Genomic DNA, 25515 nt, shown 5'->3' with positions numbered 1-25515 from the left:
TGTAGTCCTGGTGTTTCCCATGGGACTATATTTGTTTTTATTGGCTGTAATAATATCTTATCATGATGCAAAAATAAGTGAATGAGTTTTGGGGAGCACTTCAGAGAAGGCTGCAGAGGGGCTGGCAGGGCTCAGGGCAGCTCGGCCAGGCTGTGCCCAGCTGGGGATGGCACTGCAGGGGAGAGCCCTGTGCTGGGTAAGTGCAGCACATTGGATAGAGCAGAGCTTGGAAAAGGCTGGGCAGAGCTTCTGTACCATGTGCAGGACAAGAGGTTTGGGCAAATGATGTTCCCCAGATGTGTGTTTGATAGTGTTTGCAATAACCACCTTTGGTCGGCCCCGCTAGATGGATTTCTTGGGAAATAATAACACTGTGCTTTTGTTCATAGCAGGCACTAGAGATAAAGTTGTGTCGTTACATAACATTCATATGATTGAGAGATGATAACTTGCTCTAAAAAAAGGTAATTTGTGAGTTGGTGGCCACTGGAGGCCTGTATGAAAGATTGTGGAGATACTAGAACAAGACATTGTCCTGCACACCAAAGGACTTCACATTATAAATTTAATCAAGATAATCTGCCCTATTTTAAAAGGAATTGATTAAATTCCTGAGATAGGTAGAAATACATATTTTATGCAGTTGCTCTCTTGAACCCCTGTTCAGCCCCTTAGTGAGGAGTAGGGACTCTTACAGGCTCTATAGGAAGTTGTATTGGACACTTCACTTTCAGAGCCCATGGAGAGATCTTGCCATGTGAGGAAATGACTGAAAATTCAGAGAGGATTTTTTTTTTTTTGAGCAGTCATATTCCCTTCAAAAGGACATTCTTGAAATCCATTGTAAATTCCTGGTTTTGGTCAGCAGTCATAGAATATTTCTAGCTTTCCCTGGTCTTACTCAAATCTGGAACAGAGAAATATTTAACTGGGCTTGCAGGGAGATTTGTAAAAGTGATCACTGGAAAATCTGGAAAAAACAAGATAGATCTCATCTCTTCTAGGAAGAGGCCAGTTAACAGAAAGAGAAATCAAACCACAAATAAAAGTTCTTAAGTTTTGAAAGAGGAAACATTAAAAGAGCAGTGACATTTGTCCCCAATCTTTCCTGTGCTGAAGAAGAGATGAAAAAGAAAAGTTTTCCTTTTATTTTCCAAATATAATAATACAATAAAAATAGGTCATGCCATTTAGTCTGAAACAGGCTATGGTTTCAAAAAATCAGTGCTTGTAATTTGTGTGTTTCTTGTGGGTTTTATCACTCAACACCCACATTACCTAATTATATACACCTCAAATCAAAACTGAAGAATAGCTTGCTTATTAAAATCTGTCATTGCTGTTAGAAAACATGTCACTGCTACACATTTTGTTTCTGTCACCAGCACTGCCACCCCAATACCCTGCTTGCCCCCTTCTACCAGTTACGTTCCTGCGTGGGTGGCAAGGGGAGAGCTCAGCAGGCTTCTCCCACAGGGAGAGGCAGCCCCTGGCTGGGTCCCCTCTGCAGAGCATTTAGCAAAGCAACGCCCAGAGTGTGTGGCACTGAGATCTGCATCTGTGCCAGCTTTCTGATCTTCTTTCTTTGGAGGCATTAATTACCTGTTGGCTCACTTTTCAAAGGCATTTGTGCTGCTATCTTTCATCTTCTCCCCTTGCTCTTATGCGTACTCTTTCATACTTGCCACGGAGGAATATTGGGATGGAAAACTTTTATCTCTTCCAATATTGGATTCTTCTTCACTATGTTATTGCTGTGTCTGCAACAACCTAATTTTCTCCTCCTCTGTACATACCTTTACTGCTGAGTTATTACCCAGGTAAATTGTCTCTCTTGTCATGCTGCCATTTGACACAAGGTGATTAGTTTAATAACAGGGGTTATTTTTTAGAAGCTCCCTGGAAAGGCTGATGGACAAAGGTGCCTCCCACATGTAGTGCAGCGTAGCTTTATTGTAACTGCATTTCACTCCTTGGCAGTTGAGCTGAACCTTGGATACAATTCCTCAAGTTGAGATATATTGCCCAAGAAGAAGAAATAGCAATGAAGAAGCATAAGAAGCCATTCATTAAAGCTGAGCAAATACGTACAAAAAAAATGCTAATATTCACTTGATTTAAAAAATAAATTAGCTTTAGCTGTTTTTTCATCCCCCTTTGGCATTTATTTTCCAGAACTCTGCATCCCATATGATTATACTAGTGTAAATGTTCTCAGAAAGCTCATTTTTAGCTAGTATACTGAATTATTTGTATAACCCCCAGAGACCAGTTCCTTGTAATTACACAAACAGAGTACTTGACTTGTAGCTACACGCTGTAACTGGTGCAGTGGGCAACTGGTGATGCACATTAACCATGTGGTATGGAGTGATCACCAGCAGCTCCTCCCACTGATTTCCCTTCCAACACACCATGGACTCATTTTGTCAAGGGATGGAGAAGCTTTGTAGTGCAGAATGCCTAATTGATGTTTAAAACCATGGTAACACCTTGCTGCTGGTGTAGCCCAGTTCCCTCTTTTTGCCAGCCAGGTGCTGGTGCCAGCAGTTCGCCATTGCCAAGAGCTTAGTTCATGCAGCCAGCCTCAGGGTGAGAAGAGCTTTATCAGGTAAAAACACCTTAAAGGTTTCACTGCCCTCTTGGCCTTTGCAGTCAGAGGTCACCAAGGTGTTGCTAGAGGAAACTCTCCCTCCAGAAAGCAGGAATAAAGTGCAGAGGGTTGGTCTGAAGATGTAGAATCATCACACAATCACAGAATGGCCTGGGCTGGATGGGACCCTGAAGATAATCTTGTTCCAACCGTGCAAAGGGCAGGGACACCTTCCACTAGTCCAGGCTGCTCCAAGCCCTGTCCAGCCTGGCCTTGAGCACCTCCAAGGATGGGGTGTGCCCTGCTTTCCTTGGTATGCAGCTTTTCTAAGAAGTCAGAGGACAATGCAGTTGCTCCAGTTGGAATCTGTGGTGGATGTAAACAGGAACGTGATGTGAGTGTGAATACAGCAGCAGCCTCCTCTTTGCTGGGATGAGAGCTGCCTTCTGCAGGCAGGAGGCTTGGACCCTCAGCGGCTGCTCCTGAGCCTTTTCACTTTGGAAAAGGCAGATGTGACCATGATCCTTGTGGAACTTGAGACTGGACACTCCTCTGCTAGTCCTAGCTAAATCTTGCTGCATCTTCTGAGTGTGAAAAGTTTTGCAGAAAAATACAAAAGACAGGTTTAGCAATGTAGCAGGAGATGGTAAGGACAAATACTGGGGATATTTCAGGGCATTTTATGGGTTTAAAAACCAATAAATCAAGAGCCTCAAAACTCTTGCCCTCAGTGTGCAGGAGAGCTTGGTGGAGTCAGCAGAGACAGAAAAAGTCTGTACTAAAAACAGTAGTGGTGCAAGAAGTGTTCTGGGGTTTTAATCCATGCTGGGCAACAAATTCCTCATTAGCCTTGGGCAAAACATGTAAGAACGAGGTTTTCATTTCCTTCTTTGTGAAAATGCTCATGTGGGAATAACATCTGAGTGCTGGGAGGTGCTGCTGGCAGATGAGTTCTGTTTCTGAAACCAAGGAGCAACACAGGAGCCAAGCGTCGTGATGCACCGGGAACACACATTCCTAAAGCACTGCAGCACTTCCAGGGGTTTACTGGGAGTGCTGAAGTTGCTACTGAGTCTAAAATGCACTTCAGCTCTAAGGATTTACTTTTTTAAAAAAAATGTTGAAATTACATCATTGCTGCCTGTCTCTGCCATGCTCTGCTCCCCTTATTTCCTGCTGCCTCTGATGAATATTTTTCGTCTTTATCAGGTGTATTTTTTGATCTGGAGTTTTTTAGGGCAAGTAGGTCCTTCTTGCATGCCTGGGATATGCTCAGCATATCCAGAAAACTAAGAGTAAATGAACAACAGCAATATTATAAAGGTCTCTGACGATGAAAGGCTGATCTATTTATGTGCTGTGGTAGAAGGTAGCCCACTAATGGATTAAGGCTTATGAAGGGATAATAAAACCAACTTAATATAAATACTTTTTTTTTATGTAACAGTGAGAATGGAAATTGGGGGGTTTAAAGAGTTTAAACCTGTTGTGCTTTGCATCTGTCTGTGTGCCTGTATTGTAAAAGTAGGTTATTAGTAAATCATTGATCCATATGCATATTTTAGAGGTATCGTATTAAAACCCCAGTGATGAACTAGTCTATACATCATTCAATTCTTAGGTTATATGCCTTTTTTTTATATAATTCACATGAATTATTTAAAAATATATAAATCATTTTTCTGGCTGCAGAAGTAATTCAGCCCTTTGGATTCTTGCATCACACTGGCTGCAGCTGCTGGGAGCAGGAGAGGTGGTTCTCTTCAAAGACTGTTTTGTTCTATGCACACTTCAACTATGTAAATGTGATTACACTCAGATATTATTTAGTAGTCCTCATTTTCGCCATGGAGTGCAAGCATGCATTACTTCTAACAGTTGTAATCACTGTTGTCTTACAAAGCAGGAAATTGCATATAGTGCTTTGCTCCTTTTAGTATGTTCAGCTTCCCAGAGTGTCCCCCTGGGAAATGAGTCTTGAAGTCATGAAGAGACTTGTCCTGGGCCACTCTGGGAAGTGTCAAGCTTGAATTGGGCATCTGCAGTGTCCTGACCCCAAACGGTGCTGGCTGACTGGAAAGGTCAGACGAGGTGGTGTCCACAGCAGAAGATGACACCTAGACCATCACTTGGCACAGCTCTTTTGTCTTTTTTCAGTAATGGTAAGGTTTCAGTGACAGCAATACATGAAAGATGGGCTCTGCTGTAAGGACAGAGCATCTTGTTTTCTGTGTAATTCCCTCTGTCTCGACAGGTCCTTGCAGTCTGGGTGTTGGGTGGGCAGCTGGTTGGTTTAAGCTAGACTTACATAGTTCATTTGGGAGTGAGTTTGGCAAGCCTGTTTTAAAAAGTGATGTTGTAGGCTGGCAACTCCTGTCTTCTCTCATCTGAGAAAACTGGAAGAGACAGCTGTGATCTTCGATGGGATGAGGCATATCAAGAGCAGAGAACACCTTGGTGCCTCTGTGGCTGCTCCTCGTTGTGACCACTCAGGGTTCAGGCAGGCAAGGGAGCATCTCTGGCTACTCCTCGAGATAGTTGTCTATGCCCAAAAACGTGTTGCAGGATAAGCAGATACATGGAAGGAGACGTGTCAGTGCAGTCTCAGCCCTCCTGGAGCAAACAGCAGGACTGGAGCAGTGGGGACAGCCTGGAGGGAAGGTGATGTGTGACTGAGGGGCAGCACAGCTCCTGCTGAGTGTAGGGAAGCAGGACTCCAACACAGGTCTGTGTTTGAAGGGTAAGAGGCTTCATGAGCACATCCCTGCCAGCAGAAACAGCCCCTGGAGTGCAGTGGCTGGGTAGCCCAGGGGAGCAGAGAAGAGAAAAGCTGTAGCCCCGGGGGACTGAAATAACTCAGGGAATGCCCTGGCCCTGTGCTGGCCTGCTCAGGTACCTGGTAACCCTTCACACAGCTCTGGAGGGCGTTCTGCAAAAGCTGCTGGTGGCCTGCTCCTGCAAATGGGTATTTAATAGATGGGAATTCCTGCCAGCATTTTCTGAAGTGTTCTGTAGTCCAAGCCTAATGAAATTCCCATGTGAGCCCCATTGCCAGTCCTGCTTGTTCAGACCTCCAGTGCTTTGGTTTGTTTGAGACAGTTGTGTGAAAAACCTGCAGCAGCCCAGGGAGCAACACCTATTAGTGAGCTGGCTGCACTTCCCATTGCCAGATACTGTTTTAATTTGCTCTGTACTTTGTCAGAATTTAAGATTTTCAATATATCAGTTTTCTTTCTCAGGCTGAAGTTTGTGGGGAAGTTTCAGCTCTTTTCACTGCTATTATTTCCAATAAGTACACTCGGAAAATACTTTCTATTGTCCATTAAGTCAGAGCCTTGGTATGGGACTTTCTTAAGTCTCCATAATATCTGAGACAAGAAATTTTCATTTGCTCTGAGTTGTACTTTTGCCCTTGCTGTGGGGGAAAAAAAATAGAGTTTGACTTTGGCATGAGCTGTAAATCTCTCTCAGCAGATATCCAATAAAAACATATTAGGATTTGGCAGATAAGTTTTTCCCCAAATGAGTTTGCTTTGAGCAGTAGGGCTAGGCGGAATATTTTTTTTTTTTTTTTTCCCTGGGACACTTGGGGAAAAGAGAAGAGAACGGCAGCAGTGGTGCAGGAGGCAGGAGTCAGAGTGGGGAGTGGAAGCAGAAGGTAGAGAGAGGCTGGTGGGGCAGAACATTTTCACCTCACAAGTGTGCTTCTCTCTTCCCATGCCAGGTTTCTTCAGTTGAAATGTGATTTTTTGGTCTGGAAAGCAGCTGACTTAATACATTTTTAGTGCTTTCTATTACTTTGCACAGATGAGAAGCAGCATCCCAGGTTACAGAGTGCTGCTCTCGCTGCACACACAGCAGCAGAGGTGGGAGGCAGAGGGGTTCCCCCCACGACACCCAGCCAGGTTTTTATGTGTCACCCAAGCTGCTGACTCCAGCGTAGGATTCTTTCTTCTGCTGTTCACTGTGTAGCACAGAAATGTCAAGTTCCTGAGAGGATCCTCCCTGTGTCCCTGTTGCAAACCAGTGCTGTAGGAGCCCAGGGAAGAGGACCCAGTATGAGGCAGGGGTGAAGGGAGGGTGGCATCCAACCATGGCAGTCTTGTATTTTACCTCTGTTCCCACTGTGAATATTTTGGTTGTCTAGTTAAGCTCTCAGAGAATGCAAATTTGTCAGTGGCAGCTGTAGGAGCTTGATGGTGGAAGAACAAAGTAGGAATTTATAATGTGCATATAATTGTAAAGAGAAGGATTTTTTTTTAGTGGAAGATCAGCAGTAGTGCAGAGTAATAATCATCTTAAAGGGTGACTCTCTAGAATTAGTTGTTATTTTGTTTGAGTCCTTTGAAATGGTTTCCATACTATATAATTATCTTAAATTTTAAGTGCTTCCTGCAGTGATAATGCGTGCATTCTTGCATTCTTATGTAAATGCTTTAGCGGTTCCCAGTGTCAAATTGGAAATGTCATTCAAGAACAGGTAATGGCTTTGCAAAATCTAGAGGAAGAAATTAATCCTTTTCTTCCTCATCATTTTCCAGTTTGCATTCTGGGCTTTCCTGGCTGTGTTTGCAGCTCTGGCAGAAGCTGCTTTTCAATAACAAACATCCAGTGGTGGGAGACACTGAAGTGAAGAGCTGAATCTCCCCAGCTGGAGCTTAAAAAGACAAGAGACCAGCAGACAAACTGTTATAACCTGCAGAAAGAAAATAATTAGTTTGTAGACCTAATTAATCCTAGGCAAAGCCACTTAGGAATAATTCTGAAAACATTTCACTGTAATGAAAGTCCAGGAATCCCTGCTAAGATGATAATTTTTAAGTGGTGTTGCTGTGAACACAAGCAGCTGGTCCCTCTGGGCACCGCGGCCGTGGCAAAGCCGGGGCTGGGATCAAGGGCCAGGCTGTGAAGGTTTCCTGCAGGTGCTGTACCCCGAGCTCAGTCACTGCCTGGGGACAGCGCGAGTCGGGCACACCTGGGGACCCCGAGCTCCAGCAGCCCCAGTCTGTTGTACCTTGTTCCAGTTTAGCAAAACACCCCTGGCTGCGAGGGGCTCAGAGATGAAACCCCCAAGTCCAGGGAAGAGTTCACTGCCTGTTATGCCACAGACTGTGCTGTAGCTGTGGCAGATCTTACAGGTGCAAAGGCAGTGCCTAAAGCAAAATGCGATGTCCAGTCTGACTGCCCTGAAGGTGCCTGCGGGGATACGGTGACACCCACGGGTCCCTCTGGGAAGGTACCTTTGCCTGGTCAGGCTCTAGAACATTTTGCAAGTGGGAGAAAAGGAAGGAACCTACAGCTTCCCCATGAGGAGAGCAGCATCTGGTGATCAAGGGTGTCACTTAGAGCATAAAGCTGGTCATGGTGGAGGCTGTACTTGAACCAAAGAAATGAGAGAAAGAGTTCTGCATTGTACAGAAGAACAACGATTAAAATACGAGGCTTGAAAGGCACTGTGTTTCACTAAAAAGCCAGGGCTGAGGGATTTCAAGGCAGACCAGGAGTTCAGCCACACACCTTCTGGCTTCAAAGTAGGACTTTTGTCTACCTTTGCTGAACAGTTTGGAAAATTGGCATAAATTCTTACATGTCATTCACTTTTAACAATTTAGAGCTCAGTCCTGGAGCACTAACTCAAGCAAATTCATGATTCATTTTAATGGGAGCTTTGCCAAAATAAGACTGTGAGGTTTGGGGGCTGTTTCCATGCAGGGGAAAGAAATCCCCATAAATACTGCAAAGCAAAACCTCTATCTTGGATGTACCCAAGGTAATTTCTTTCCATTTCAGCCATCAGACTCCCAGTGCCAAGGCTGATCTGGGGCAGACTTTCCCTGGCCTAGACGAGAGCAGAACTGAAATCCTCTTCTGTGCAGTACTTGGTATTAAAGCTCACTTAACCTGTCTCATGTGGTGACAGAGTGGAACACTTGGGGCCACCTGGGGACAGCCTGTGCTGCTCTGCTGAGCTGTGACATCCTGGGATGGACCAGTCTAGCTAAGGTCTCCAGCAGAGCTCACAGACTGGGCTCACCTCCACAGTCACTGAAGGAGGAACCAGGCAACACCTCTGCAGCTCAGTTTGTGGCGTGGTAGGAAAGGCCTGGCCCCTGTCTTGCTTTTGACTGTGACAGAGTTCATTTTCTTCTCAGTAGCTGGTACAGTGCCACTTTGGATCCAGCATGAGAATCCTGTTGGTGACACAGTGATGGTTTGGTTGTGGCTCAGTAGTGCTTAGCCTCTGCCAGTGAGCAGGTGCACAGAACCCAGGAGGGACCACAGCTGGAACAGCTCACCCAAACTAGCCAAGGACATATTTCATGCCATGGAATGTCGTGCTCAGTATTGAAACAGGGAGGAGTTTCCTGGAAGGGACCAACTGCTGCTGAGGGATGGGCTGGGCGTCAGTCAGCAGGTGCTGAGCAACTTTATTGTTTTTCTTGGGTTTAATCTCTAACCGTCTCCTTTTTCTTAGTAGTGTTCATTTTACTTTGTTTCAGTTATTAAACTGTCCTTCTCTCAATCCACAAGTTTTGCTTTCTCTTTTCTCCATGATTCTCCTCCCCATCCCACTGTGAAGGCAGGGAGGTGAGCAAGTGGCTGTGTGGTATTTGCTACCTGGGTTCAAACCACAACACCCCCATCAGCTTTGCCACTGTGGCTGCAGGAAAACTGCAGTTCTGAACTTGCCAGCCCATATTCTTTGTGCAGACTTCAGTAGGCAGGTGATAGGATTCATCAACAAATCCCTAAATCCTTGGTCTGCTGTGCCTTCTTTCCCCAGCCTGTTTCGCTGTTTGTTAGGTTGCACTAACAACAGGTTCCCTGGACAGTGAAATGGAAGATCAGCCAGTGGGGAAATTGAAAGATGATCATCTTTTCTGATGGACAGGCTCAGCTTTATACATTCAGTTGCGGGCTCGTCTTGCTCTGCTTGCTCCCTGGCTGGCTGCAGACAGGTGTTATTTGCTGACCTGGAAACAGAGAACCAGAATTCAGAGGCAGAACTGATCCAAGGCACTTCAGATACCTCAAGAAAAAATACAACAGTAGTTTTCAAAGTAAACCTTGGACTTGGCTTTCAGATTCCTCCTTGTAATACAATGCACAGCATCTGTTAATCTCGTGCCAGAAGTTCTTTGTTTTAACTGTGCTTAAAAGGACTTCCTGAGGCAAAGATACAAGGTTTAGTTTTAAAATCAAAGTGCTCACATAATTCACCTTTTTGTTTGATTCAGGGACAAAGATTTCATTTAAACCCTTCTAAATCCTTTCAGGGTGCTCCCTGTGTTCTACAGGTAACACTGTCAGAGAAATTGAGATTGAGATGGAGATGGAGGTGGAAAGGGTTCTTTGACTCAAATTCTCAGAAAGCCCAAGAGGCTTTCTAGTGCAGATGTCTACGTCAGATAGTGGTCATACCTATGTTTGAATTTAGTGTTTTTCTAGTTTTTTCACTGTGAGAGAACTCAGAACAGCTCTCCTGTTGAAATGTTACAATACAGAGATCTGCAGTGTTTGATTCATGGAGCAAGTGTCCCTCAACATTCCCAGAAATCTGCAATTGCAGTCCAGGCTATCTTAGGTTAGGGTTTTAAATTGCACCTCCCAGAGACATTTGGGTGTCTTCCAAGCTTAAATTAGATTTGCAAGTGTTTTACCAGGGACCTGTTTCTCCTCTGCTGCTTAGACAGCAGCAGCATGGTGTCTCCCAAAAGTCTGGCTCCAGAGTAATCTTTTACACAGCCCAGGGGCAGCAGGGAGTCATAAAACAGCCAAATGACAGACCTTTGCAATGTCCATATCCCTGTGTGAGAAAGAAAACAGAGCTTTGCAAGCTTATCTGTGTGCTCAGGCAGTCTCTTGGAAGGACAGGGCTTTCTGTTTCTCAGCTTCATTGCCTTGCTGGAGGCCTATTGAGAGGACATACAATACTCAGCCCAGTCTCTAGACATTAATGGCACAGCCACATCATGGAATGAGGTATTTTCCAATATGTTTGCTTCTTTGTGCATTATTTGGCTAGCTGGAGAACCCTGTTTAGAGCTACCAACTATAAAACCGAAAAAAACTGTATTTGGGAGGCAGCTTTGTGGGCCTGTCTGATGTGTGAGGGTCTGGTTTCCAAGGGGACAAGGAGAGGTGGAAGGGGGTGTTTTCTGCCTCCTCATCTGACCAAGCTGTTCCCAGGGACATACTCAGGCTTTGCTGGAGAGCACACTGCAGTTCCAGTGCTGACTGTGATGTGAAACTTCCCATTTCTCCAGCTGCACAGTGCCAGCTGCTTGTTGGAGCAATGCAGTGACTGCAGTGCCAGTGCACGATGTCCCCGAGGTACACCCAGGCATGTGGGCACTCCTGGTACCTGTGCCCATGCAGGGGAGCTGGGCTCTGCTCTGCTGCACAGCTCTTCTTGTGCAAAGTGCTGGAAAACTTCCCCAGACGTAAAATGTTGCTTAGAAGATGTGCATATATGTCACTCACAGAGAGAAATTTAGCCTATTCTCTGCAGAAATGCCCCTTCTTAGGTGGGGTCTTTACCTGCTGAAACAAATGTGTTCTGCCAGTCAGCATCAGCTCTCAAATAAAGTCACTCTTACATCTCATCTCCCTTGTATAATCCTTTATTATCTTGTTATTAAAAGGTTTTGCCATCTGAAATCTCTCAAATCTCACAATTAGCCTACATCTCCAATACAAACATCTCTCCAAGATCCTCTTAGCAGCATACAGTCAATAGCATCATTTAGGGAGGGTGGAGGAATTCCAAAGAGCATCACTGCTCTATATCAAGAAGCAGGGTTTGGCTGCCAGTAATGCCCTGGCACTGTCAAACTACTGAGGTTTGAAAAACATCCACCCATGGCATTCATGAATAAACAGATTTCAGTAAATCAAGCTCATTTGAAAAGGTCTCATTGTCATTTGGTCACACAAAGGTGCTGGTTTGCTCGAGGTGGAGCTAACCAGTTCCTTGAACCTGGGACATTATTATTATTTATTATTATTTATTATTATTATTATTATTATTATTATTATTATTATTATTATTATTATGCTCAGTCTTTTATATTTACACTTTGTAGTAAGCAAGTGAGCTGAATTAATAGTGACGAATATCAAATATTGTAGATTTCTTAGCAACATGTCTGTGTGTCTTTGCAGGCTACCTGAACATTAGGAGCTAACCAAAATTCAGTAAAGACATGGGTAATATTTGCCTTGGTTATAATAAATACATTTTGGATCAGGTTCTGAAGGAGTCACTGCTTTTGTTGAATATAATGTTCTGCTTAAGTTTCCCAGCACTGGCATTATCCATGTTAACAATTAAGCTTGCAATGTAATGCTTCAGAATCAAAGCCTAATTAATAGGCCTGCTAGTTTGGTGTTATTTTTTAGTATATAATGCCAGTCCAAAAACTCTACTGCATTTACAACTTTACTAGGCTTTACAGGGGGTCCCAAATGCGTTTGGCAGTGTTGCTGTAGGGGAGGCAGTGCCCAGGGCTGTGTGGCGAGAGAGCACAGCGGGCTGGGGCACTGCTGGGCACTTGGGGAGGAAAGGACAGAGCCTGTGCCGAGAACCCGGCCTGGGAGCACAGACTGAACTGAGTGATCAGCTAAGCCAGAGACCAGAAATACGCATCCACATTAATAAAGCATACAGGCCAAATGGCAGGGCTGGCCTTTCCTGTGGAACAGACTCTCAGCTGACAGCGAAGCAAGAACCTGTTTGATGTAGTGTGGCATTATTCCTTCTCCTGCAGCTCCTGCTGTTATTTTTCTTCCACTTGCAGCTCCTCACAGTCACTGAACAGAGGCAATTTCTGGTGTGCAGAAAAAGAGCTCGTTCAGCAGCATGTGAGCTCTTCCTCTGGTGCAGACCCCATCTTTCTTCTTCGGTGTCAGCAAAGCGGCTGGTGGAGGTTTGAGGAGGTCCAGGCTGAGCAGAGGCTGTGCTTGGGAGAGCTGCCTGCCCAGCCTGTGGGTGGAAGAGCTCTGCCTCCACAAGTTTCCCATCAGAAACATAGGATGGCACCTCAGCAGAGCAGCAAAGAACAAGGGGATCGCTTCCACATCGATCTCCCCACGTGCGCTCAGAGCTCTTGTAAAGACAGGCTTTCAGCCAGGCTCAGGTTACCACAGAGACAGTATACCCTGCTATCACTATTCCCACAGGAAGGATGGTAGCACTTGTTCTGACTCCTGTTAATTCAGCTGCTCTTCCCCAAAAGAGAAAAAGCTTTGTGTGCTTTTGTGATTTTCCATAGGATTTTAGGAGCATCCACTGCAAAAAGGGTCACATCCCTGGTTGTAATTAAAGAGACAGATTTAGAGCTCGCTGCTAACACTGATTAGATTATTGTTTTCCAGCCCTTTAAGATAAATCTGCATGAATTCACGGGTGTCAGTCCAAAGGAGATCTCTTCCATCTCCTTAGCCCAGGGCTGGTGTCCTGTATCTAGGATACAGCAGTAAATCCCATACTCTTCTAATTAGCCCTGCTGCTTCCACAGAGCCTGTCTGGGGAACTCTCCAGTGCTGGGAAGGCTGGACCACAGAAGTGCCAGGGGATTGTTTGGTGATGCAATGTCCAGCATTGCTGGGCATCCTCTGCAGAAGCTCACAAAACCAAAGGAAGAGCTGGAGGGCAATTCTCAGAGGAACAAACCACGAGCAGTTCCCTGAAAACGAGGCACTTGTGGTGTACCAAGGCTCTGGCTCCCGTAGTCCGTGAGATGCCACTGGCCATACCCAGCAAATGGCAGTGGGCTCAGGGCTTGGCCATTGGAACAAGTGGGATGAAGGGCTGTCTGTAACTGAGAGCAGAAGATGATCCCCACACTTTAAAGGGATTTTTTTCAACTTAGATCTGTTCTTTTTTAAAAAGCAGTATGTGACACACTTAAGCTGAGGACATTCTGCTCAACAGCTGTGTTGGAGAGATTTGACAATACCAGGATTTGATGTCAATTATAACTGCTGGAAATCTGATTGCAGTGTCTGGCAGGTTATCTATGTAATAATGGGTTTGTTATAAAACAGGTTCCTTAGCATCTTTGGGGCTCTCTGCTCTAGTTCTGGGGAAGAAAGCCGTTTGAGCTGCCTTTTGCATCTTTCTCCCTTTAATATTTAAGCTTGGATACACTGACTAATCAGAGGGTCAGAAATACCACAAAATTGGACTATATTTATCAGAGACACAATTTAAAAGATAGAGAACTTTTGTACAAATGCACAATAGTGAGGCTGAGCAACAAAGACCATTTTACTTTGTCATAAGACAAATGACTGAAAATATCTTACCTCTGTTATGCAACTCAATGGTGCAGCCTCTTCTTAAATGTTATGTTTCAATTCTGGAAATGATAGAGAAAAAAAAGAAAGAATTCAGTGAAGGGTAATGAAAATGATTAAAGGCACCGAGAATCTTTCATATGAGAAGAGATTTAAAAAGATTAGGCCTGCTTAGTTAAGACAAGAGATGAATAAGCAGAGGCCCGATGGAGAGATGTGGGGTAATGAATGGCACAGAAGAGGCACACTGAGTACTTTTATGTGCTGTTTTCCAAAATTAAAAGCTGAGAGAAGAAAGCTGTAAAAAAAAACCCAAAACAAAACAAAACCAAAAAACCACAACCAAGAAATGTGCTTATGATAAAAAACAACAACAGACACATTTTAAATACGTTTTCCGCAGTGCTGGATTCACCTGTGGAAGCTGCTGTCGCAGGGAACAGAGATAATGAGCTTAGGAAAATTACGAAAAGGATTGGCTGTTCTGGGGAAAACTGTGAGCCTCCTGAGAGGAAAAGGGAGTTCTCTTGTAGTTTTCAATGGGAGCACGATTCAGCAGCTGGCACAGTCCCAAGGCTGCTGGAATGATCCGCCGGCTCCAGTGGGCTCTGGGTGTTTATTGCACACAGTTACCTGCATGGAGAGTGACCTGCTGCAGCTGCCTGTGGTGCTGTACCATGACTCGAGTTCTCCTCCAGGCCAAGGAGGCAGGATCTCTCCCAGCATGTTTTCAGGGAGCACATCTTTTCCCTTTCCCCTTTCAAGAGCCAGGCAGGTCAGGCATTGAGCAGCTCTGCTGGGGCAGCTCTCAGTGCTTTGCTCAGGGAGGATGATTTCATTCCTATGCTTGGCTCAGTCGTGTGGGTGGGAGGATGATGAGAAAATGTAGCAGATCTGATGCAAGGTCCAGCAAGCTCACCACCCAAAAATGATCAGTGCACATACCTAGAGAAGAAAACTTGATCAGTGTGGAAGTACAGGGATACTTTCATCTCCCACTTTTCATCTGGAGATTACTTAGCCAGAGGCTGTAGTGGTGTAAACCAGTCCTTGACCAAACCTGGCAGGGCATTCGAGGAATCCTTGGGTTTTATCATACAATACAACCTTGGATAGACATGGGGAAAGTTATTCTAGTTTGGTTTGGTTTTTTTTACTCAAATCGATGCCTACGTGAAAGTGTAAGATCTGTCTCCAAAGAGGCCTAATTACAAATGGACATATAGGCTTTCCTCTGCAGTTTCTGGAGCAGTAACAGGGATTCTGTATGTGGGAAACAATAAAAATTAAATATGATTTTAAAAATGGCTTCTAGGTAATAACAGAACTGTAACACACACATTGATCTTCTCTGTTAGTCTGGTTTAAAGCCTTCAGAAAACCTGACAGGCATTTACTGCTTAATGAACCTTCTCAAGTTTCACAAAACAGACAATGTTTAAAGACTAGTTTCTTCCTTTTATTTTATTTGAGTTCTACTGATTCTGAACTAGAACTGGCAAGTCTGATGTCCTAAACCTGCAGCAATTAAAAGAGGGTAGATGCAAGCATTAGGATGTATTCAAATAAGACTTGATCCTTCAGGTAATGGCAGAGGTTTCCCTCTACAATGGTTCCAGGATCATCAGAGGTGAACATGAGGCAGAAGAGAAGAATTTGGGGTAAAGTGGATCTTCTGTCCTCCTTGTTCACACCAAGTAAATTCTATGTCAAAACTTGGTGGGATGGATTAGGAAAGGGACCTGTGTTTGACATCTGTGGGGTGGACTCCTGGGCATCTTGCAGAAGTTTTAAGCCACATTACAGGCTTTCTCCAGCAGGATTGATTTCCTCTGCAGTATTCAGAAGAATACTTTCTTTCTGTATGTATCATGCCGTAATTCTCTTGCCCCAGTTAAGGAATGCTTCGGTTAATCAACACAGTTGAAAAAGTGAAGCATCACCAAAAGACAGGGGAACAATAATATGATTATGCATAGTTCCTGTCTCAATTAAATTTCAGCATTGTTTACAGTCATTGAGTCTTTTCCCTTGGGTCATCAGGCAGTGCATCCATTCCATGGGCAGAGCACACTGAGAGCACACCCAGCTTTAAATAGTTGGTTATTGATGTGCCTAAATGCCACTCAAAAATCTGGGCAAAGATGACTTGGACACCTTTTCACAACTGAGTCACTGATAAGGTTAGAAAAAGAGTAATGAACAAAACTCACACCTCTAAAACTCTGTAATTAATATGTTTTCTACTTCAGTTCACTGTGGGCATTTTTCCCTGAGTTTGTGCATTTGATTTGCTGTGCAGAGGAACGATGTCAAGGGAATCATTACAGGATCTTTTCAGTGCTTTTCTCATAGATTCAGAGAATACCTAGTGACAACCTGGAATCTTTCTCTGGAGATACTGGTTATCCAGCTGCTTCCTTGGGCTCCATTGTACTCTTCATAGAAGCTTTGTACTAAATAATTTTACACACCACTGACAGTTTGTGTTTCACTTGATAAATTCCTGTTTATTGCACTAGCAATAAGGAAGATCCATGCTATGGAGTTGTTTGGGATCACTCTCCAGGAACACTTTGCCTTCCTATCACTCCTGTCATAAGTCGTTTTCCTGAATAAATTCAGTGTCTCTTCTCTATATAATTTTTGATCTAATTTTCTTCCTTCCATGGTTGTACGGCCAGTACAGATGAAGTGAACTCAAGGGGAATTACACTCTTCCACAAATCCCTCTTCATCAGCAGGTGGCTTGTCTGGTAGCAGTTAGTTCAGCCTTACTGAGGGCTATGGGCTACCTGCAAAGTCTTTGTGAAAACTCACCTGGAAGAGGCGTAGCCAGAATGATGCTCCTCACTGAGCTGATCCCACACCTGTCCTCAAAGCCCACACAGCTTTTTGGGTATCATCTTTTGCTGTGACTGACAGTGTTGTATACAGTCCCAGTTACATGGTCAAACAGTCCCACAAGATCTGTACGTACTCAGATTGTGAGTTGCTCCCACTGGCATCACCAGGATTCCTCAAAATAAGTAAACTTAAGCAAAATTGACAGCTTTGTGGGATTGGAAGCTATCTGTGAAACTGTGCTATATCTGATACAAAATACATTGCTTTAAGGTAATTGTCATTTTCCATTGCTGTGGCAAAGGGCTTTTGGTGGCTCAGGAAATACCGGCTTCAGTCTTCTCACACTGGTGATCTAAAAGCTGTTATTTCTGATAACATTAAAGTTGAAGTATTCCCATCCCGTGCTGTTGATACCGCTGCACATTACAGGGTGATGATCCAGAGGATACACCATGGAATGTCACATGCCAAGATGGAGAAAATCAATCTCTGTTAATAAAAAAAGGCAGGCTCACTGGCGCAGAAAATCACTGCTCTGGAGCCTTAACGAGGCTCCTTCAAAAATTCATAATTATAAAATGGAATCCTGGGCTACATTATAGTCCTGAAAGAAATTGGGATATGGAGGGAAAAAAATCCAATTTTCATTAAGTGGAGAAAATAAAGGATAAATTCCATACGCAGACGTAGCCATTGATCACAGGGAATATAATTACACGCTCAGTGTGTAAGAACATTTTCCAAGTTTCCCAAGTACACAATACTTTCCTTGAATACTTTTCAAAGTTAATTTTTCTTTTCTTGTTGTTTACCCATGCCTCTAGCACTAAGTCCATCTGAACAAAATCTGTGATTGTTCTAATAAACTGCTCTAGGGTAGCTTCAGGATACTCAACCTGCAGTGAAAGAAAGACATTGAACAAACCCAGTCTTGACCTCATGACTTGAAGAATTTGGTGATGGCCTCTGCTGATGGTATCCACAATGCAAATTCAGTATGCAGTAAACAGCCGAGAGCAAATGTCTTCATCCTCCCTCTGTGCACTGTGCTTCAGCCATCCCCATGAGAGGCTCCTGTGATGCCACACTATTTAAATACCTGCCTTACAAGCAGGTTTCCCCTTTTCTGTTCATGGGGAGGTTGTTCCTGCATCACAGTCATTTGGAGCACAGAATAATTAACATGCAGTCCTGCAGTGTAGTTTGGAGGGGCTTGGGCTTCAGATATGCCTTCTGCACAAATAGAGCAGGAGGAATTCCAGCTTCGCTCTTACGGTATTTTAGCTTTCAGGCTTGGCATTCTGTAGTGCAGCTTGAATTATTTTAGATATAATCTAGTCAGCTGCCTGGAAATACAGCTACTCTTAAGTGTATGCCACGAGGCCTTTTTACCATATTATCATACACCAAATTATTCTTTTTTAATTATTTTTCACATATTCAATGCAGCTACAGATTTGTTCATGAAGGAACCTTTCAGTAGTTCAGCTGATCAGCTCAAAAACCAAGAAGCAGCCCCTGACAGTTTGTCTCCTTGCTTACTTAAGCGTGGCTGAGTCATGACTAGAGTGAATCCAGCACTTTCTTTTCACTTTTATTTATTCATTCATTCATTCATTGTTAAGAGTGTATGTGTGAGGGGCTTGAGTGACTGCAGTTTATGGTCATGAAGGTGCCCTCATCAGTGACTTTTGAGGTAAGCAGAGACTGAAATACTGTTTCACAGAAATAATTAATCTTCATCTGTTTTGTGTAATAATGTAACCCTAACACTGGACTTTCCGGAACTCATTTGCATTATTTTCATTGCAAGGATGGACTAAAAGGACAGCTGAGGGACAGGAAAAAACTGGCCTTAGAATTCTATAGTTGTATTTATGAATTTTCCATAGGATTGACGATGTGAGCTGGAAATCATCAGTGTTAATTGGGGCACTCGGCCCTCTCCTGATTTTAGCGTGCTCTTCCTCAGTATATTAATAAAGAATTTGCCAGCAGAGATAACATAATGGCCAATTTTCAGTTGCTGCTCTGCACTGTATCTTGAATTGATGTGCTCATAGAAGTCCTGTCCGTACTCAGTTGGCTTGGCACGGGGACTTGCCAAGCTCAGAAGAGTACATTTTAATTGGAATGCCCCCATGCTGCCATTCCTTTTTCAGAGCTTCCTCTGCAGTTCTCCTCCCTGGCTCTTTTTGTAACGAGTAGGAAAGACACACATTGGATTAAACTGAAGGCAAGGGATGGGTGGGAACAAACTCTTCCTAAAGGTGAGCAGCTGTTTGGTATTCAGGAGCAGGCAGAGCACTTCAGTTTCTGCAAACAGCTCATGTGGGAGCTGTTTATTTGGCAAGGAGGATGCCATTCCACTGGGCAGCACCTTGCTGAAGCTGCAGCTGCAGCCTGGGAATTGGCAGGTGTCAGTCAAGGGAAAGGGGCACAAATCTCTGCCAGCCCAGCAGGGAATGAGGTGTTCTGCTTTAGTGCCTGAAAAACTGGGAGGGAATTTGTCTTGATAACTGAGCATGGTATGGAGGGGTGTCTGTGTTTGTGTGCTGTTTGTTGTGAGGATCCACCCCCTTGTAGCTCCTGCAGAATCCCGGGATGCTCCAGGGAGGGATTTTCCCTGTGGTGCTCGTGGGGTGGCTGGCAGGCTGCGCTGCACCAGCAGCTCCGTGTGGGGCTGTGCATGGGCTCAGCCACAAACTCACAGGAGCACAGCACTTCCACGAGGGCCCAGGGAAAAGCCAGGAGTGAGGGAGGGGTTTGGTGTCTTTCCTTCTGTCTCCCCACTGTTCCTGGCCCTTTGTCAGGGGATTCTGAGCTGCTGCTCATTCTGAGGTTAACTTGCTTCCTAAGAGCCCCACAGTAAGTGTTCCAGTTCTGTTTGCAGTCTGACCCTCTGCTGCTGTGTACAAGCAGGCCTTTTGTACCCAAAACAGCTCCAAATTACTGTACATAAACCATAATCTTCCAGTGGGAGCACTGTAGTTTTCCATTTTGCTGCTAATTGGATGATACCCTTGCAATAGTCTTTGTTACCATGGCTGGTGCTGGGCAGGGAACAGTGAGGGAAGGCTTTTATGCAAAAATCTTACAAAAATGCAGTGACTGTCCCCATTTGACAGCAATTGAAACCAATTGTCAATTAACTAAATAACAACCAATTAGCTTAACGGAAAAAAAGAAGAAAATTGCTTGCTTCACATTCTTTGTTGAAGCAAATGCCAGTCAGAGAATGGGAGCTTTTTCTTTCTCTTATAAAGGCAAAATTGCAAAAGATGTGCAGAAAATGCAGAGTGGTGGGTTTCTTTTTTTCCCTAATACCATCTTTTTCTCACATAAGAATATTTTAGAAACTAGATAAGAATATCTTAAGCTCCTGAGACATTTAATTTCCTGTGATATTTTAAAATCAAAATTACAATCATTATACGAGCACAATTTTTCCTCCTTTCTTTCACGCCTCTGTAGGGTACTGTAAGCACAAGGGCAGGTCCACTGCAGCTGGCTGCCTTCACAAGGGAAGAGCAGCAAACATCTGGCTGCTCTGTGTTGCAATGACAGCCACGATTGAGATGTTAACATTTGCATCACCAGACCAAACCCTTCTTCTTCCATGTTTTATGGACTTCTAGAGTCCATAGGTGAGATGTTGCCAGAACTTGTAATGTTCAAAACCCAAAGGACCCGGGGCCGTAGGAAGCAGCTGAGTGGTGCTCTCAGGACTGGTGTTTGGTCTGAGATCCCTCTAAGAGCCATGTTTCATGTCTGTATCTGTTTTTGAAGCTGGGCAGCAGTGCAGTGGTACTGATTCAGTCAGGATGCTGCACGGGGAGAGCCAGCACACCACTGGCAGGAGGAAAAAGGCTCTGTCCTGGTTTATTGCTCTTTGTTTTCATTATCAGCTCAATACCATCCCCCCAAAAGACACAGTACAATCCAACAGGAAGGCTAAGGCTCGATGCCACATCTGTGGTGCAGTCCTGGAGCAGAGGCTGATGTCTGCAGAGGGTCTCTGACAGCTGGGCTCTCGTAGATGATGCACCAGGCAGAGGAGGAGCAGAGATGAGACCACAGGGGCAGCTGCTACGAGCTAACTTAATATTCCTGGGTTAATAAGAGACAACCATGAGCAAATGCTCGTGGCACACTGGCTTTGGATTATTACTGCACTTCTCTCACGAGCAGCTAAGGCCAGCAGTTAATGCACAAAGGCGTTCTGTGGCCTCACTTCCCGCCGGTAGGGCTGGACCACAGCTGGTCCCACGGAGCTGACACAGGTCTGTGTCTGCCTAATATCCATTAGTTGCATCAATCAATAAATCTTCACTCAGACTTTTTACTCACTGTTCAAAAAAAATCTTATTACATTCTACTTAGAGCTGCTCACAGCATCATCTCACAGGTTTCAAATTGTGTTACTCTTTTGTTAATATTTTTAGGACCTGTGTTTCATGATTGGATAGCTGAGGATGAGAGGTATGACTTCTAGCTGTTCGGAAAGCAGTGGACATTGGATGGTTTTCATTAACTGATGTGAGATTCGGCCCTGCACGCATTGATCTGTTGCTTTCTTACAGGAACATTTTACACCTGAATGCAAGTTCAAAGAATCAGTATTTGAAAACTACTATGTGACATACTCTTCAATGATCTACAGACAGCAACAGTCTGGCCGGGGTTGGTATTTGGGTCTTAACAAAGAAGGAGAAATAATGAAAGGAAACCACGTGAAGAAAAATAAACCTGCAGCACACTTTCTTCCAAAACCCTTAAAAGGTAATTGCTTGGGTTTGCTCCATTTATCTGAACTGATGCTGTCTTGTGTCAGTGTTTAATTGCTGTGCATATATAATTGACATGTCCAGCTGCTTATGTAACGGGAGTGTAATGTGCTGTAACATGGGGTTGGTCTAAGCAGAGCTCAAACAGGTTAAATCACAACTATGGACTGTGGTACTTCTCTGTTAGTAAGGAAATGCTGCTTTTTATCAGCTTAGGTCTGTCCTGCAAGGCTGTGTAAGTGCAGTGGATAGGTGACTGGTTTAACTGGGAGGAGCCCTGGTTTTCCCCTTCTGTAAAATGTCAGTCCATGGAAGAGGATCTCAGAGGTTCTCAGGGAGTGTTTGAAATGGAAGAAAGTCTCCTTGCCATGGGTGTTTGATTCTCTCCTTAGGTTGCATATTGCTGGCTGAAATATCCCAGCATTTCACAGCTGGGCTTTGCCCCCACAGCATGGGCAGCCCGGGACCTGTGCTGATGTTCTGCTCTCTCTTGCTTTGCAGTGGCCATGTACAAAGAGCCTTCTCTCCACGATCTCACAGAGTTCTCCAGATCTGGAAGTGGGACCCCAACAAAGAGCAGAAGTGTTTCAGGAGTGCTAAATGGGGGTAAATCCATGAGCCAAAACGAGTCAACGTAGCCAGGTTCAGGCAAGCCAAGTGCTCTCTAAACAGAACCTTACCTCTGGATGCAGTTGAATTCTTACTCGCAGTCTTTCATCCAAACGTTCAATTGCCCAGGACAAGCCACCGAACTCGCATAGGTCACTCGTTTATCAGCCATTAGATCTCCTGGTTGTCAAAGGATACACCCCAGTAATGTAGAATATGCTTGTGCATATCACAAGGCAGTTGGATAGCCAGACAACACAACTGCGGAAAAAATCTCAGAGAAGAAATGTCCAGCTCTTTCTCTCTCTCACTTTTTCTTTCTCTCTTTCTCTCTCTCTCCTATGGTTTGTGGAAAACGAAACAAAAACATTTCACAGCATTCAGTGCTGATAAGAATTTGCTTTCCAACTCAGAGAAAGACCACTTTTGCTCTTCAAAGGAAATTTTAATGCTTGTATGTTTTATAGGGGCAAACAAAAAACAAATACGTAAACTCTGTTGTTTCCTTGGCTTACCGTTTTATATCTAAGGCTTGATAAAAAAATGTATCCTTTAATTTGGAATAGTGCAACTTTTTGATTTCTGAACTCCAATGGGTCTTTAAAGCTATGTCTTTAAAAAAATAATTAAAAATTCAGGGTTGGAACTGAGAGTTGGTGTCTCAGGCTCAAGCAAACAGTGTTCTTGTGGTTTTAAACACAATGAAATATAAATTTTTATAGATTTGTAGTTTCTGGTAAAGTTCTTGTGCTAACCCCAGTCTGTAGGAATTGAGTTGTTTTGTTATCCCAAGTGGAAGTTAACAGAAAGGGATAAAATTATCCTCCAGTGTAGATTTCTCTTAATTCCATTTTGTGTGTCATGTTAAACTATCGTTGTGGCTTCTTTTCTAAAGACAGAAACTGTGGAATTAAGGTGACTTAATTTTTTTATAAGAAACGTCTTATTTGTAAAAGTCCTTTCACTGTAACGGGCACGTGAATATTGTGTAGGAGGAAGCGTTAGGACAGGTTACCCCTAAACAACATATACTTATACATGCTATTGGAAACAATTGTTTAAAAAATGTAGTTAGGTTTCCATTTAGGTCATCATGTCTGTTGCATGGGAGAAAGTTGGAATATTGGCATAGAGTTGCATGATGTGTAAGATTTTGTGCATTAATCATTGTTGGATTCTGTGCTCCAAAACTGAATTAGTTCTGTACAGGCAGCTTTCTGCCTGGTACAAAAAAGTTGTTTATTATTTGTTGTATACACAACCATGCACTGAATAAACTATTTATATTAAGATGTACTTTTTAAAAAAGCTTGTTTGATTATATGCTGTACATCCATGATTAATTTTAAGGGAAAAGGGTTGGCAATTAAATTATAAAGTTACAAAAGATCCTGTAATTAATGTTCAAAGTCTTTCTGTGTGACGGTCATTCCCCTGTAACACCATACACTACAGGAATTCGAACATGTTCTTTGCTTTTGGGTACTGTTGGAGCTGGTCCTGCGTGCCCAGCCGAGATGCTCAAAACACAGCAATGCTCAAGTGTCACCAAGCCTTGGTAACGACCCCCCTGTGCTGCTGGAGCCCCCTGAACTGCACTTCTGTGCTCTGAGCCTCTGCCCTGCTCCGTGTGTGCCCTCCCTGCCAGACTGCCCGTGCAGCCCCTCCCAGCCCTGGGGCTCCGGCAGCTCCAGGCAGCTCCAGCACTGCTCGTGGGCATCACTGCAGGGGCATTTAGCAGCCAGCTTTATCTGGCCTTGAGGAAAAAGGCTCCCATACCTTTGCTCTGGAGGGAAAGCACCCCTCTCTCCTGCCTTTTCTCTCTGAAAACATCTCTCTGAAAACTTTTCTCATGTGCAACATCCAGGCAGCTCTGACAGGTGTGCTTCACTCATCAAGGTGTTCCAAGAAGTCCTAGCAGGGACAAGTTTTCATCATGGGTGGCTGAAGAACCAGTTCTGGAAGACAATAATGGAAATGGAGACAAAAATCTACCCCTAAATGTTAGGTTGAAATCAAAATGCGATACTCTGTTGTCTGCTCTGTGTTCCTCCCACTAGAACAAGCTGGAATTAAACCAGCTTTAAGGTCAGGGCTGAGAGAGGAGGAAAGGAGATTTCATGGCAAATAGTAAGAAGAGCTCTGGCCTGCTCTTAGAGGGCCCAGCCTTCCACAGCTTGCCTCTTTCCACAGGGTGAAGAAAGTGGGAGCATAGCCAGTGCCACAGAAATCCTTAAAAATTAAACGTGGTCATGATTGCTCCAGAGGTTTTGATAACTCAGTGGGCCTGGATCATCTCTTCCCTTCAACTAAATGTGGGATGTCCTTGGGGAACATTTTCTGAACCTTCCCATCCCCAAACATCAAACTCATTCAGGTACATGTTCAAAAAAAGGAGTCTTGAGTGCCTTAGGAACATAAAGCCTGATTTGAAAATAGGCATATTTGTAGCAAAGCTAGTTCAGTGCTGAGTGTTTACTGCCCTAGAGGTAACTGGAGCTCTGCTGCTTTGCTTTATAGCTGCATATTCCTGTTACTCTCCATCCTCACTCCAGCCCTGAAGATCATCTGCAGCAGAAGGAAAATTCTTGTCTCACAGATCATCCCTTCTGAGCTCTGTAGTCTGACCCATCTTTTGTGTTGATGTTGGTGTCAGCTGTGAGCATTCACTGCCAAATCTCTTGTTCCAAAGCTTTCTAATATACCAGGCTAACAAAGGCCACTCTTGGATGGAGATGAGGAGAGAGATGTGGTGATAGATGAGTCATAAACAGATGTTTCTGACAATTACATTAAATTTCTGACAAACTGCTCCAACAATATTTTTCCTTCAAATTACTGAGGACTGAAAAGGTAATAATCCTGATAAAGTGCTGATAGTAGACAAGATTATGTACTCTATGAGCAAAGTGGGGGATCATACCCAGGGTTACATGTAGTCTCTGGAGCCATAATTAGGATTTAATGAGGAAAGTTAAGAGTTAAATGTGACTTAACAGACAGTGAGTGAAGGTAATATTCTGCCCCAGACAGCAAAGTTAAGACAAGAATGTGGCTTCATCAGAGGACCAGACGGAGGAGTCAGACTCCAGAATATTTATTTGTCTTTCAGCACCCATCAATTAGAAAGTTACATCCATTATTTTCTCCCTGGCTGTGAGCCACTGACATCTGCAGAACAGGGTCTGGGGCCCTTCTGGCATTGCCAAGGGGATGGTGATGCCTTTCCCGTGCCCGTTCTGCTGTGCTGTCCCTCCAGCAGTGCTGCCCCTGTAGCAGTGTTGTCCCTCCAGCAGTGCTGTCCCTCCAGCAGTGCTGCCCTCCAGCAGTGCTGTCCTCCAGCAGTGCTGTCCCTGCAGCAGTGTTATCCTCCAGCAG

The 25515-nt window shown here is 44.1% G+C and overlaps 1 protein-coding gene across 1 annotated transcript in view; it reads left to right on the top strand.

The window, feature by feature from the left end:
• FGF13 (fibroblast growth factor 13) overlaps window positions 1–23512 on the top strand; it is a 54879-nt gene extending 31367 nt beyond the window's left edge. The window contains exons 4-5 of the mRNA XM_069014994.1: window positions 21325–21523; window positions 22030–23512. Coding sequence (XP_068871095.1) covers window positions 21325–21523; window positions 22030–22166 — 336 coding nt within the window. The 3' untranslated portion in view covers window positions 22167–23512. The remainder of the gene's footprint in view (window positions 1–21324; window positions 21524–22029) is intronic.
• Window positions 23513–25515: the final 2003 nt, after the last annotated feature.

Source organism: Aphelocoma coerulescens, chromosome 4A (assembly GCF_041296385.1).
Source record: "Aphelocoma coerulescens isolate FSJ_1873_10779 chromosome 4A, UR_Acoe_1.0, whole genome shotgun sequence".
Taxonomy (NCBI): Eukaryota; Metazoa; Chordata; class Aves; order Passeriformes; family Corvidae; genus Aphelocoma; species Aphelocoma coerulescens.
The sequence above is the reverse complement of the archived record's forward strand: the minus strand, read 5'-3'. Positions and strand labels throughout refer to the sequence as shown.